This window comes from Nicotiana sylvestris, chromosome 8 (assembly GCF_000393655.2).
Source record: "Nicotiana sylvestris chromosome 8, ASM39365v2, whole genome shotgun sequence".
NCBI lineage: Eukaryota > Viridiplantae > Streptophyta > Magnoliopsida > Solanales > Solanaceae > Nicotiana > Nicotiana sylvestris.
Window position 1 is genome coordinate 224712168 of NC_091064.1, and position 16381 is coordinate 224728548.

At 35.8% G+C, this 16381-nt stretch overlaps 2 protein-coding genes across 2 annotated transcripts; one reads left to right on the top strand and one right to left on the bottom strand.

The window, feature by feature from the left end:
* The first annotated feature begins 7236 nt into the window (after positions 1-7236).
* On the top strand, positions 7237-8644 carry LOC104243399 (transcription factor bHLH14-like). Its single transcript, XM_009798579.2, has one exon. The coding sequence runs from the start codon at positions 7291-7293 to the stop codon at positions 8563-8565; it is 1275 nt and encodes a 424-aa protein (XP_009796881.1). The 5' UTR covers positions 7237-7290; the 3' UTR covers positions 8566-8644.
* A 5955-nt stretch (positions 8645-14599) lies between these two features.
* Positions 14600-15802, bottom strand: LOC138876431 (uncharacterized). The gene is made up of 2 exons (XM_070155351.1): positions 15083-15802; positions 14600-15025 (listed from the first exon to the last, which is right to left on the bottom strand). Exons 1-2 carry the CDS (start codon positions 15800-15802, stop codon positions 14600-14602), a joined length of 1146 nt encoding a protein of 381 aa, XP_070011452.1.
* Between the last annotated feature and the right edge of the window lie 579 nt (positions 15803-16381).

The following is a 16381-nucleotide window of genomic DNA, read 5'->3' on the forward strand; positions in this document are numbered from 1 at the left end:
ATTGTTGAGAATTGGCACAAGTTGAGTTTCATTCTTGTAAAGTAATTGTTGAAAACGAGATTAGTTATAGTTGATTCTCTTGCCAGGACATTATTGTTGATATTGTTGTTTTCCTTGTCGGGACATATTGTTCTATTATTTGGGTGAGGAAGAGTGTAAAACACGAAGGGTGATGTCGTGCATGATATTGTGAATGAGAGTAATGCACGAAGGGTGATCCCGTACCGATATATGAGTGTTAATGCACAAAGGATAATGCCGTACCATGACTTGAGAGTTAATGCACGAAGGGTGATGTCGTGCCGATATTTGTGAGGAATAAAGCACGAAGGGTGATGCCGTGTCATGATTATGTGAGGTAATATACGAAGGGTGATGCCGTGCCGTTTATGTTGTTTCATATGGTGAGGACGAGAGTAAAATCATGAAGGGTGATGCCGTGCACGTGTTACCGCTTCATTATTTTGTTGATTTAAATATTTTGTTCATTATGCTCCTTTATTGATGCTTCTTTATTGGCTTATTGTTAGAACCTGATATTCCCCGCAGCATGTCCCCCTCCCGCCTTATTCTGATGATATCTGTTATTATGATTCTGTTTGTATATGATTTATCTACATAGGTATATGTGATTGTCGTGTCCTAGCCTCGTCACTACTTCGTCGAGGTTAGGCTCGACACTTACTCAGTACATGAGGTCGGTTGTACTGATACTACACTCTGCACTCTTTTGTGCAGATTTTGATACCAGACCCGATTAGTAGCTGAGGTAGCTGCCTTCAGTCCAGGGAGACCAAAGTAGATCTGCTGGCGTCCGTAGAGCCTGAAGTTCTCCTTCCCTGTTTTAACTTTCTACTGTCTCTTTTCTTTTTGAGAACAGTTGTATTTTCTTTTAAGACCAGTATTTGTAGTAACTCGTAGATGTTCGTGAAGTTGTGATCCCAGACCCGTGGGTAGATTTGTATTGGATTATTTGATCATGTTATAACTCTTCAGCATTTATCAACTGTTTAACTTTAGTTTTTGTTTATAACTGTTTGGGAATGATTATTACTGTATGGAACCCTAATAGCTGGCTTGCCTAGCTTTCACGAGTAGGCGCCATCACGACTCCCGAGGGTGGCAAATCGGGATCGTGACATCATATTTTTATTTTCTTTCTCATATTTATATTTGGAATATTCTCTCTACTATAAATATATATCTTCTTTTATATAGTGAATAAGAGAGATTTTTAATTTATATTGAATGAATATATTGATATATTCATGTAAACAATAAGTAATACTAGATACCCCAATATTATCGCTTTGCAATAACTATATTTTATATTAATTGAAATCTATAAATTATATTTTTATTATAATAAATATTTAAATTTATTTATCTCATTTAATAATACTAATTGCAAACTGAATACTTACGTTTTTTTTTTTTTTTTTTTTTGTAATTTTATAATCAAAAGTACTTTATAGATTGCTTGGCCAAACACAATTTGATTGTAAAAAAATATTAATGTATTGACCAAACACAAATTACTACTTTACAAAAATATTTTTTTAAAAGTATTTTTAAAAATAAGTAATTTTTGACAGCTTGACCAAATGAAATTTTATAATGCAATGGATTAAATCAAACCTAGTGAATTAATTTTGAAGATTAAATCCATCAAGTTAAAAATATGCATATCCGGTTCTATCTAGAATGTTTTATTGCGGTTGGAGCCAAAATATTCAATGGTTGTCGTGACTCACATAATTAACACATAGTGAACATTCCCATGTGATACCCAAGACTTTAGGCTTAACGTTTTGCATCATATCCAAAGTTTGTCTACATCTTCGACAAGGTTTTCCTAAAATTGAAAGTTGCTCTACTCGACTCCCTTCCTTTCTCTTCTCGTATTTTCTGTCTTCTTGAGCCGAGAGTCTTTCGGAAATAATTACTTTATTCTTTTAAAGTAGGCAGTAGCGGGGCCAAAATTTTCATAAAGGGGGTCAAAATACAAAAAAATAAATTTACCAAGAAATCAAGGAGTGTCAATACATAGTATATATACATATTTTATAAAACAAATACCTAACTACACAGTGTAATTTTCCGACAAAGAGATGTCGGTTGACATCCCTTAAGTGCACGTGGCTCCGCCACTGGGGATAGGGATAAAGTCTGCATATACACCACCCTTCCCAGACCCCACTTGTAAAATTGTATTAGATTGTTGTTGTGGTTGTTGTATGCTCTACTTCGTTAATCCTCAAAGGGCTCATTTCAATTGTTTGAAATAAGTGTACGTTGTCGCAGGTATTTTTATCACGCTCAACATCAAATGCTATCGAATTAAATCCCATATGTAATTTGTAGTATTAGAATGACATGAAATTTTGTTAACAAATATATCATAGCTTTTTGTACGAATCTATAGTAGAAGTATAAAAGAAAAACGAAGATTGATGGGTAGAGAAATGTATTAAATACACCTAAAGCGTACGGAAAACAAAGAAATGGAAAGTTGTAGACTTGCGTCCAGTGGCGAAGCTAGAAATTTTTCTAAGTGTATTCAAATTTGAAAGAAGTGAAAAAATTTTCGGACAAAGAGTGTTCAATATATGTTATATAGCTCTAAAACGTAATATTTTATCTACATACACAATACAATTTTTCGACGAAGTGACCACCCTTGTGATCATTTGGCTTCGTCACTGCTTGCGTCCTTCTTCGTCTCATCTTATTTTGACGAGAAAACATATTTGAATTTTGATCCAATAACTTAAGAAAAATGAGTCTGGACTACTACACATCATCTTTAATTTCCTTATCATAAGATGGTCAACCGATCTATATTAATAAACAATTGTGTCCGTACTATTTTGACTTTGCAATATGAAATGATTGTGGAAAAAGGACTTGGAAATTGTCATTTCCCAAGTGATTATGACTGACTAATAAGTACAATTTAACAAATAGAAAAATTGGGTCATGGACTAATAATCTATTTGGCAAGCATTTTCAATTCTAGAAGTATTTTTTAATTTTAAAAAATGTTTTTTTTTCTTGAAAGTTAAAGTGTTTGGCCAAGCTTTTGAAAAAAAAAAAGGTGCATTTGAGGAGAAACAGAAAAAAATAGTCAAAAGTTTTTAAAAAAAAATAAATACTTAGAAGCAGTTTTTAAAAGTTTGGTCAAACACTAATTGCTGCTCATAACTGATTTTCAAATTAATTAGCCAAACACAAACTGATTCTCACCAAAAGTATTTTTGAAAAAAAAATACTTTTCAAAATAAGCTAATTTTGACAACTTGGCCTAACGGGATACGCTGAAATTTACTTTACCATACATAGTACTTCTATCCTCTAGTTTTCTTTTTCTTTTATGGATTCTCCATTAATTTCTCTCTTTAAAATATAGTAGTGTAGTAAACATAAATTCTTTTGAGATAAGATAAAAATTGCACGGGGCGTCTTATTTGGTCGCCCCCATTTAACTTATACCCATTTTTTTAAAACTTTTAATTTGTATCCATTTCTTAAATAATTTCAGCCCCCTTTCTCCTCCTCCTTCTCCATCACCATCACCTGCCCCCTTTCTCCTCCTCCTCCTCCAATCACCATCACCGGACTAGAGAGAAAAATGTCACTATCTCAATTATTGAATAAACATTGACTTCAACACATCAGAAACTCAAAATTCTCCTACAAACACACTTACAATACCTCCTTCGGTAAAATCCTCCAAATTAGCTGACTCATTAAAACCAACATGGCCTAAAAAAGCAAATGAGCTTATATCAAGAAAGGGTGGCTCATCTTCAAATAACTCAAATTTAACAAAGCAAATGAGCTGATTATCTCGAGGAATTCAATAAACGAAATGCAATTCAAGAAGAAAAGAGACAAAGACGACAGTGACACAGAAATGCTTTGTAATGCTTGCTCATGTGTTAAACGATGACGTCCATAATAAAAATAGTGTTGCTGCCACAAGAACAATATAATTCAGCTCTAGAGCTGAAGTTCGCCAGTTACAAAACAAAAACTTCAACTCTAGAGCTGAAGTTCGCCAGTTACAAAAACAAAAACTTCAACTCTAGCTGAAGTTCGCCAGTTACAAACAAAGCTGAAGTTCGCCAGTTACAAAACAAAAATTTCAGCTCTAGAGCTGAAGCTTACAAACAAAAACTTCAGCTCTAGAGCTGAAGTTCTACTTACAAAACAAAAATTTTAGCTATAGAACTGAAGCTTACGAACAAAAACTTGCTAGTTACAAACAAAAACTTCAGCCCTAGAGCTGAAATTCGACAGTTACAAAACAAAAACTTCAGCTCTAGAGCTGAACTTCAGGCCCGACTACTAGAATGTTGAAGTTTTGCGTGATTGCCTTTGCTACTTCAACCCCGTATGCTGAAGTTATGCGAAAATGCGGGTACACTTGCAATTTATTTTGCAAAGCAGACACAAGTTAAAATGTGACACAAAAAGCGGGTATAGATGCAAATTCCCCTAAGATAAGGCAGTCACTTGAGTTTGGACCCACTCTTAGAGGGCTTAATAGTTTCAGGTTTGAATTGGGTAGAAAAACCTCCGTCTAAATCCTGAAAAAAAGAAGAAGCCAGATTTATAACTAGTAATTGAATAATAGCCACAATTTTAAAAGTAATCGAAATTTAGTAAATTTTTATGTAAAAGTAAAACCTTGCTGGAGTTAGAAGTTTTTACATATGAGATTCTAGTATAATGTACTAAAATTTTATAATGTGTTGGAGTTGCAACATAATATGCTGGAAATTTATATGTAGAAACTCCATACTGAGGTGGATACAGGATTTCAAGAGGATATCGATGGTTGCAATGTTGTGAAGGAGTGTATCTAAAATTACATTTGACAGGTTTAACTTTAGTCTCTTTCTATGAACCACTACACTTTTGAAATTATAGATTCAAAATTATATTCTTTTTGAAAATTTAATAATTTTCACATATATATCTATACTCCGTACCAAAATTAAGACCGTTCAGAGTGAGATTTGAACCACCAATTTCACTTGTAGATTATGCATCCAATAACAATTGCACTATAGGATTCTTTGAGTATGAGTTCACGCACATATATTTAAGTAATTTTAAAAAAAATGTAACATTGTTATACATGATTTAGGGAGAGGAGTATGTGTTCACGTGAGCCCATATCCATCAACCCGGATACGCTTCTGGCTCCATAATCCTGCATATTATGTTGGAACTTTCTGTCTGTTGGAGTTATAACATAATATGCTGGAAATTTATACGTAGGAGCTTCATAATCCTGTATATTATGCTAAAACTTTTCGTATTTTAAAAAACCACCGGCTATTTTTCAAATGCTGACTAATTTGTGGATTACCAATCCAAAAAATAGCTAGCATATCCTATTTTCACTCCAAACCCCTCCAACAAGCGGGTTAAATTGGGTCGGTGTGACGAGCCTAACCGCTTTACCCGAGAATTAAAATCATTTTTCTATAAAACTTTTTGAGAGGTTCGTTGTATAGATATATATGATGTCGTTCTCATCACAAAGTTGTGTTCAATTGAGTATACTGTAAGCAGAACAAACTTTCTAAATTTGCATATCAGAAGTACAAGATTTTTTGTTGTCATATAAATTTGTTTCCTCATTCGATAGAACATGGAGATAGAGGGGTTAAGCCGTGGAGAAGACTGCTAAAGGTCCACTGCTTTCACATTTAGTTGTCAATTTCCGCAGCCTGCTCGAAATAGCACTCGACCCCATGCATTGAGTATCTTAAGTATCAGAAATGGACTCTAAATACAGGGGTGTGGCCAGGGAAGCTGTAGTGCTAAGGTTGTTTACCTTCAAAATCGGACAATAATTGAATTTGTAAGTGATTTTAAGGATACGCGGATTAATTTGATACAAAACTATAAATTTAATTAGATTGAACAAGTAAAGATAAAATGAATTCAAATCATGCGAATAAGACAATTTCAACCTTAGTGAAATTGTTCACCCTCGATTCGGGGCTTACTATAGTCAACATTGATAAACAAGTGAAAAACTAAATAACAGAGAAAATGATAATATATTGCCTTGAAACACGTGTTACATTCGTTTTTATGAGTAATCAGACTCCCTTTATATAGTAGGAGAGCTCTATGTTAGGTACAACTCTATAAAAGATAAAAGATCTTCTGATTAACTGATTGTCGGTTTTCTATCGATACATGCCGAGATCCCCGCCGTGATATTCGGCCGGTCACAGATATTTCGGCCTTCTGTTGGTTACGCTTGATTGTCAACAATGTCCTTCGAAGTTGTTCGAGGCCAAGACCGATTCTGGAACTATGACCTTGATATTCTCGAGGGCAGGCGTCGTGTCCCCGGGATTTGGCTCGATGGGACTTTTGGCTTGATTTTGGTCCCTTGCCATCACATCTCGAGCTTGGCTTATCTTGTCGGAAATCGAGGTGCATCATAATTAAGGTCGGTTTTACCCGTATACAAAGGTCTTAGAGCTCAAATACGTGTTAGAAAAATTTATTAAGTAAAATAGGAATATTAGTAATATATTTCGAATCTAGTTGATTAAATGGTTGCAATAGAATCCTGAACTCGAACTCATAATATTAAAGTTTAAATCTTGAATTCATTTGTCTTTAAGACCAATAAAACTTGTATAGTAACATTTTACCAAAAAATTCCGAAATGCGAATATATTTTTGTCTTTCTTATATCATCTCGAAGTAAACTTATCGTTATAATCAAAATATTTGAAAGAGAGAATTAACGCCATTTTATTGTCTTTATTTATTAGATCTTTGAAAGAGTTGGATGCATTCTTGTGGAGTATTTGGAATTTTAAAAAAAATGTACAATTAGAACAGTGTGAGATGGTCATCTTTAAGGTTGACACATTGATTAAAAAAAAGGTTGACACTATTTCATATTTCAACAGTTCTAGAAAAGAATATCAAGAGACCACAAGAACAAAAGACACAAACAATTGAGTCACCGTCCACGACTGCATTCCTTTTATCTTGGAGGTCCCCCATATATGTATATGAACTCAATCATTCCATATTTCTTTCTCTTAGCTCAGTTTCTGGTCAATCCTACGTACATTGATTGTTAAAATAGAAATCTACAGACCACGTGAAAAATGAAACCAAAATGTCTTATATATATATCTAATTCACTTTGTTATAGTGCGACCTTCATTTTCAGTATTAATATAATATTATTTCCCCTCATTTTTCATCTCTCTGATTTAAACATTAGTAAGATATTGAATAATGGAAGACATTACTTCAACTAATACCCTTCAAAAACACCTTCAATATATCATTCACAGTCGTCAAGAATGGTGGGTTTATGCCATCTTTTGGCAAGCATCAAAAGACGCTAATGGCCGTCTCATTTTCTCGTGGGGAGACGGCCATTTCCGCGGTACAAAAAATTTGGCTAATTCCGCCACAGTTCGTATCCCTAACGTAGACAATAACGTTAGCGATACAGAGTTGTTCTATATGGTATCAGTGCCTAAATATTTCGTGGCTGATAATGAGCTCATCGTCCGTGCTTATAATCCTACATCCTATATATGGCTGAACAATTATGACGAACTGCAACTATACAACTACGACAGAGCTAAAGAAGCTCACTTGCATGGAATTCGGACTCTAGTTTGTATTCCTACTCCTAATGGTGTCGTCGAATTGGGGTCCTCTGAAATTATTCAAGAAAATTGGGAAATAGTCCAACTAAGTAGGTCTCTATTTGGATTAAGCAACAACAATATTGTTACTCCATCACCAATTAATCATCAAGATCTTTCCAGCTTTAATTTTGTTCCATTGGGAGAAAATCACAAAGTGGAAAATGATTCACCACAAGCAACGGACACCAAATTAAAGCAAGAAACAGTTGATGGCAATATATCATTAGGAAATTCAGACAGCTTTGAGAATGAGTCATCGACGATCAACAATATTAATCGACCTATAAAACGAGGAAGAAAATCCAGTTCGAGTAACGCAACAGGGACAGAAATGGCCAAGAAACACGTTGAGGCAGAGAGACAGAGAAGAGAAAAGCTGAATAATCGATTCTATGCATTAAGGAGTGTGGTTCCTAACGTGTCGAAAATGGATAGAGCTTCATTACTGGCTGATGCAGTTACTTATATTAATGAACTCAAGGCTAAAGTTGAAGAATTAGAGTCGTACAAAATCCTGTCTCAGAAACCTAAGAGACAATGTGCTACTAATTCTGTACAAACCGTACCTTCCACTGTACTTAATCGTGCAAATAATTCATTTGGAATGGAAGTGGAGGTCAAGATTATCGGACTCGAAGCGATGGTTCGGGTCCGATCTCCTGATGTGAACTACCCGTGTGCGAGGTTGATGAATGTGCTGCGGGAGTTGGAGTTACAGGTTAACCATGCAAGCGTTTCCAGTGTCAAGAACCTAATGCTTCAAGATGTTGTGATCAAGGTTACTAATGAAGTGGCTAATGAGGAAGTTCTCAAATCTGTTATTCTCAAAAGATTAAGTGTTGCTAATTAGAATTGATACATTAATGTACTTAATTATGTCATACCATCAAGTTTTTTTAAGGTTGATGAGGGCCTTGTGTTCCTTGTTGTAAATCTTATTCATGCTATGTTTTTCTCTTTTTCTTTGGTAATTAAGATCATACTAAGTACAAAATGCGAGGTGACAATTTGCATGCACATGACTTGATAAAATCTTACATATCCATGTTTTGTGCTGCTACTGACCCTTCGTCTTAATTTACTCTTCATTAATTCAGACCGTTAATGTAATTCTGGCAATTACTGGTACATCATATATAAGAGACTGAAAACGTTAGTGTTTAACCAAAAATAAGATTTTTGGTTTAAGCTTGTTTTTAGAAGAACTCGGGTTACAGATAATCAAATAGAAATAAGAATAATTAATGTAAATAATAGCTGGATAAAAAGCAAAGAAAATCAGTATATTCCAATAGTAGTTCGTGTCCTTACAAATGTTCATTCCTCACCTTTTATAGCTATTTGTAAGTAATAGGTTTTTACGTATTTCGTATTTCGTATTTCGTATTCTGTATTTCATATTTCATATCTCTTATATATTGTTGTTATTTTTATTACACATTTTTATGGTACTAATATATCATCTCCTATTGTTTTTTTGAGCCGAGGGTCTCCTGGAAACAGCCTCTCACCCTTCGGGGTAGGGGTAAGATCTGCGTACATATTACCCTCCCCAGACCCCACTTGTGGGATTATACTGGGTCGTCGTTGTTGTTGTTGTTGTTGTTGTTGTTGTTGTTGTTGTTGTTGTTGTTGTTGTTGTTGTTGTTGTTGTTGTAAGTAATAAGTTTCTCTCCTTCCATAATGGAGTTATTATGGACAATTAATGACATTCAATGTAACGTTATAATTGACAATCGTAGCTGTTTCGGTACAGATTCTATAACGTTTTCCGTAATTAATGCTCATTAATTACCAATAATACGTATCTATACTCTTTTACTATTTAGGTTCATTTTCCCGATGCTGCTTCAAATTATCAAGAGGTTCGAGCACCCATTCCTTATGGTTTTCGTGGATCTTTGCCCGTGTCTGTTAAAGCTCGCGCCTCTTCAATTATTCTTCCCCAACTGTCATTCCTTTGTTGATCCACGTGTCATGACATATCAGTACATAATTAACTCGATGTAATAACTTGATTTTCCCCAATACAAATAGTCCACCCACTTGTCATTTATTCATCAATAGAATATTTGGGAAGTGGGTCTCATTAAAGCGGGAATTTTTGTCGCCATTATACCTTTTCTGGAACTGACGCTTCATATGTCACTTCCATTTAATGCTCGTGACACGTGTCATCTTCCGATTGAATCTGCAACTCTTCAACGTCTTTTAGGGCTTTTTTGTGGCTTCATCAATTACGAAGTGACAGTTTTCATCATGACGTTTCCATCATTACACCTTTTCCTTTGACGGTTGCTTCTGAGTATAAATAAAGCTTTTGTCTTTGTCTTTCTCATAAAAAGTTACTTACCTTGGAATATTCATTCTTGTTTTCTTCTTCCTCGTACAATTATGTCTTCTTCAAACCCTAATCCTCGAAGAGTCCCAATTGTTGACGAACTTCCTCTTGCTCCTGTTGGAAGCAGAAAATGGGGAAGATTGTGTAGTTTAGGGTCTTCATCTATACGGGGTGCTTCTTTACCTCCAGTGAGTTCTACCCCTCCTTCTAGAACTAGGGGTTCTCATTCACATAGATCTTCTTCTAGAGGTAAAGATTCTAGTGAACCAGTTCATGAGCCTTTAGTAGATGAGATTGTCCTTCTGAACTATCTTTTTACACTGATAGAGAATCGATCAAAAATCAAGTTTCTTCTATGTCTTCTTTAGATCGTGCTGATGTCTACCCTTCCCAAATTACCAAAGGTTTAATCTCTGTTATTCGTAGGGATTGCCATTGGAGATCTGACTTCCCTATCATAATTCCTAATGCAAACCAAAGAATTACATCTTACATGACCGTATTTTCTTTTGTGTATATATATCCCTTTATGCTGAATTTCAAATCCCCATTGATCCTATTATAATTGAGTTCTGTCGTTTTTTCAACGTTTGTGTAGGACAGATTGGCCCCATTGTGTGGAGGGTTGTTGCTTGTTTAAGGCACTTAACAAGGTTGGCTAATTTGCCTTTTACTTTTTTCCATTTGATCCATCTCTACTCCCCTAAGATTTTTCGACATAATCTTCACTTTAGTGGCGAGAAGTAAGAGAGTGCTAGTTAGCCCTGAGGATGATAAGTATCGTGGCTGGTATGCCAGATTTGTTGTTGCCCCTACTATTGGTTTAGTAGGTGAAGAAAATGTACCATTCCCCGAAAAGTGAAATTTTGTACGTAAGTTTTACTTTTTCATTTTTCCCTTTTTTTTTTATTTTGAAAGGATTTATTTTGCCCATAGTTGTTTAGCTTTGTCTTTTTTAGCAACCATGGGAACTGTTGATGGGATTCCCAATTTTCGTGGTTGGGTAGAGAAGTTACTGACTATTGCTCCGATGGAAGGTATATCTTGGAAAAATATTTCACACATATTTGGTTGGAAGGTTAAAACTCAAGGTAAATGTTTTACCCCTCTCCTTTTCATATTTTCATTCATCTTTTCCTTAGAATTTATTTGACCCTTCTTTTTATCAGGGTTTCCCATATGTGGTGTAAGTGCTGAAGCGATTGCGGCTTCCAGAGTTTCTTTGGAAATAGCTCAAGAGATAATCTTGAGTTCTTTATCGAAAAGGAAGTCTGATGCAACCCAAGATTCTGAGGAGGAGGAGGAACAGGATGGAAGCTCCTTGGTTAAAAGGCCACGGGCTAGAAGACGCGTCTTTTCAGATGATGAAGCGACTCCTCCCCATTCTGTTCCCATACCCGAGCCTGTTTAAGCCACCTTGGTGAGCTCTGATGATAATACTCTTGCGGCAGCTCGTGACTCTGATGATCAGCTTTTCTCTCATGGGTTTGATAGTGAGAATTTGGATTTAGTTTCTGATGAAGTACCCCTTGCTTCCTTTACCATGCCTGTCCCTGTGGTGCATTCTTTGCCAGTCATTACTGCTACTATTTCTGCTCCGCCCCAAGCTGTTATGACTTCCTCTACAGTTCCTACTACTACCGTTCCTCGTACTGAAGTTGGTTCTTCGAGTGTAAGTGGAGCGATGAAGCAGATTACCATTGAGGTCCCTGCCGATGGTAATCTTTTGAAAAAGTCAGGTCGGGCTGAAGTATGGTTGAAACCTTTGATCTATCCAGTCGAAAAGTCCAAGCTTAAGAGTCACAGCTCTTTGTCTTGGATGAATGATATAGTGCAATCATCACTGAAGCTATTTGCTCATGTTTACACTTTATTCCATTCTCTTCTCTTTATATTAAGGTTCTTACCCCTTTCTTCTTTTTTTATTCAATCTTGTTGGCATAGAGATTATAAAGAGAGTTTCTCATACAGAGCAGTTACTGCTTGATTATCAAATTGAAGTAGTCAATTGGAAAGAGCAATACGAAAGTCTACAACTTGAGATGGAAGTTCTAGAAGAAAGCAAGTGTACCTTAGAGCAGTAGTTAAGAGTCATGGCATCAGAGCTAGCAATTGAGAAGGCTTCTTCTAATCAGGCTGGCAAGGATACCTCCTTGAGACATCTTTTTTCGAACAACTCTCCAAAGGATTGAGGGATTTGCTGAACAAAAAATATGTTTGTGCAGGTGAACTTGTTCAGACCCAGACCCAGACCCAAGAGGATCTTCGTGTATCTTATGATAAGGTAAGATTTTTGGAAAGTTCACTTGCCCCTTTGCAATCCTCTTATGATGCTTCTTTGGCCGAGAAGGAAGAACTCAAAATGAGATTGACCAATGGGAGAAGGATTATGAAGCTCTCGAGGACAAAACTGCTATTGAAGTGAGTTGGGCTATCTTAAATACACGCCATGATACCTTAGTGGAGGCGAGCCAAGAAGGTTTTAATTTGGATGCTGAGTTGGCTAAGATAAAGGAAACCATTGAGAGAACTTAGCAAGACCAAAGTTTTTCTTCTCCTATGGCTGATACTCCTGAGTATATTGAAGCTAATGTAGGCACAGTGGATGTCCCAGCTCCTTCAAATCAAATCGAGCCTGTTGATGATGTTGCTTTAGACTCTTCTTCTGCTCCCCGGTGAAAGTTTATGAAGTTTTCTTTCTTTTTTTTCTTGGTGGAATATGGTTTTACCCCTGATCCCATTTGGGGGTTCAGTATTTGGAAATGACAAGTCCTCAGACCTTTTCGGGGCATTTTGTAAAAATATGACAATCAGTTGATGACTTAGTCTTAATATTATAAAGCTTTTGTTTCAATTTAATTATCTTAAGTTTCTGTTTTACTCTTTTTGCCTTATTTCATTATATAAATTCAAGGTCTTGCTTTTTAATTCATGGGTTTTCGTCTTACCCTTTTTGCATTTTTTTATAAAATGCTTTACTAACTTTATGTATCTTTGAATCAGACATGAAATTATGAAAGAGGACCCTTTTATAGATGACACTTAATGAAGAAGACGTCTCAACTTCATAACGGTGTAAATATACGAAAAAAGAAATAGGAACACACATGTTTTTTGAAATAACTTTGATAAAGTTTTTATTTGAACTTTGTCAAGTTTAAGTAACATCTTACATGTATTTAAATATCTTCTATAACTTTTTCGTAACTGTTTTCTTTACAACAGATTTGCAAAAAAGGAAAGAAAATCCAAGGGTTTTTTATAACCCATGGCTAAATACTGCCTTTAACCTAGACGTCATAAGATTTTGAAATCTATATGAAGGGTTTTTGATTAGCTTGTGTTATTGGCTCGTGACTTTACTCTGAACTTGATACATTTGATGAGCAGACTTTTGGGCTTGACTTGAACTTTAATTGTTTTCAGTCTTCTTTGCCTTCTTTATACATATATCATATGTATATTATATAGTCCCCCAAGTGTTTGAGCTTTGAAGTATGAAATCTCGAGCACTTGATTATTCCTTCCATGCGGTCCTTTTCCTGAAAAGGAAAAACATACTGGACTCGGAGGTATGATTTTAGATGAAGACTGCTTAACCCATTTAAATTTCTATCAGAATAGTTGTAACTCTAGACCGGAAATTATGTTCTTTCCACGTGTCGTTTTAGGTCGTAATTCATCATTTAGTGTGGGCTAGCTTTTTGCCTATCATCTAAAATCATTAGTAAAATTTTAAAAATTCAAAAATAAAAGTTATTAATGAGGGTACCTGCCCGTGGGTATTTCTTTTCCTTAGAAATAGTATCTCTTCAGATGAACAACATTCCAATTTGAAGGTAGAATCTTGCCACCCATTGTTTCCAGTTCGTATGTTACTTTCTCCTGCGATACCATGAATCTTATAAGGTCTTTCCCAAGTTGGACTTAACTTTCCTGCATTAGCTTCCCTCGTTGATTGGAAAACTTTCTTGAGTATGAAGTCCCCAATCTTGAAGTATCTGAGACGAGCTTTCCGTTATAGTATCGTTCCATAACTTATTTTTGCACTGCCATCCTTATTAATGCAGCTTTCCTCCTTTCTTCAAGTAAATACAAGTTTACTCGCATCTCTTCTCCATTTGATTCCTTAGTTGCTTGTGTATATCTCGTGCTTGGTTCCCCTATCTCGACTGAAATTAAGGCTTTAGCTCGGTATACAAGTGAGAACGGTGTTTCCCCCGTACTTGTTTTTGCGGTTGTTTGATAAGCCCACAAGACTCCAGGTAACACCTCTGGCCAATTGCCTTTAGATTCCTCCAACATTTTCTTCAAGTTGTTGATAATGACTTTATTTGTTGATTCAGCTTGTCCATTACCCACCGGATGGTAAGGCGTTGAAGTAATCCTTTTAATTAGCCAACTCTAAAAAAATTATGTGATTTGCGTGCCTATATATTTGTAGGCCGTTATCACATACAATTTCCTTTGGTACATCGAATCAACATATAATGTTTCGCCAAATGAAATCTCTGACCTCTTTTTCTCGTACATGTTTAAAAGCTCATGCTTCTACCCACTTAGTAAAGTAATCAGTGAGTACTAATAGAAATTTTACCTTGCCTTTGGCTTGGGATAGTGGACCCACAATATCCATCCCCCATTTCATAAAAGGCCACAGTACAATAATCGGATGTAATAATTCAGCAGGTCGATGCATGTTGTTACCATATCTTTGGCACTTGTCACATTTAGCTACAAAATTTTCTGCGTCTTCTTCTATTTTTACTAAAGATCTTCCCCCTGCGTGATTTCCACAATGTCCCTCATGTATTTCTCTTATCACATACTCTGTTTGAGAAGGTCCGAGGCATCTTGCTAGAGGACCACTGAACATTTTACGATAAAGATTGCCTTGCTTTAAACAGTATCGAGCAGCTTTTTTGCGAAGTGCTTGAGCCTTTTTCTTATCTTCAGGTAAAATTCCATACTGCAAAAAATTGACAATCTCGTTCCTCCAATCCTAAATTAGGTTATTGAAATTTACCTCGTTTTTGTCTTGATCAAGTACAGAATGAAATAAATGAATCACAAAAGCATTTTCGTCATTCGTTACTTCTGCAGCAGATGCAAGATTAGCTACGACGTCAGCCTCTGCATTTTCCTCTCTTGGTATCTGCACGACTTTCCAAGTTTGGAACTGCCTGACCAAATCACGTGCCTTTTCCAGGTATTGCTGCATTCTTGCCTCTCTGGCTTTATAAGTCCCCAGCATTTGGTTAACTACGAGCTGTGAATCGCTTTTGATTAAAACTTGTTCTATACCAAGCTCTAGTGCCAGTTCTAAACCTGCAATCACAACTTCATATTCTGCCTCATTGTTAGTTATAGGGTGACATTTTATGGCTTGTCGTATTGTTTCTCCCGTGGGTGGTACCAAAATAATACCTAAACCTGCCCCTTTGACATTCGATGAACCATCAGTGAATAAGGTCCAAGTTTTTGGATTAGACCTGTTAAATACCTGCAATTCTTTTTCTGCTTCTAGTTGTATCTCTTGACTAAAATCGACCATGAAATCTGCTAAAACCTGTGACTTTATTGCAGTTCTAGGTTGATATGTAATGCCATATTCACTTAGTTCTATGGACCACTTAGATAATCTACCTGATAACTCTTGTTTATGCAATATATTATGCAAGGGATAGACAGTTACTACAGAGATGAGATGACATTGAAAATAAGGTCTTAACTTACTAGATGCCATGATTAATGCTAGTGCAAGTTTTTCTAGATGAGGATAACGAGTTTCAGCATCTAATAATCACTTGCTAACATAATAAATTGGAGATTGTTTACCTTGGTCTTCTTTAACTAACACAACACTTACCGCTACTTCTGAAACAACAAGGTAGATGAGTAGTTTCTCCCTATCTTTTTCTTTCGCAAGAAACGATGGATTTGACAAATATACTTTCAAATTTTTAAGCGCCTGTTGACATTCTTCAGACCATTCCAATTGATCCTGCTTTTTAGGGCTGAAAAGAACCTGAAGCATTTTTCTGATGATTTTGAAATAAATCTTCCCAAAGCTACTATTCTCCCTGTCAGTCTCTGTACTTCTTTTTTACTTGTCAGTGTATCTGGGATTTCCTCAATAGCTTTAATCTGCACAGGATTTACTTCAATACCACGGTTAGAAACAAGAAATCGCAAGAACTTACCTGACGAAACTCCAAATGCACATTTCTCAGGGTTTAAGTTCATGTTAAATTTACGAAGAATCTGAAATATATCAGACAAGTGTTGGATATGATCCCCTTCTTGTTGTGACTTGACCAGCATA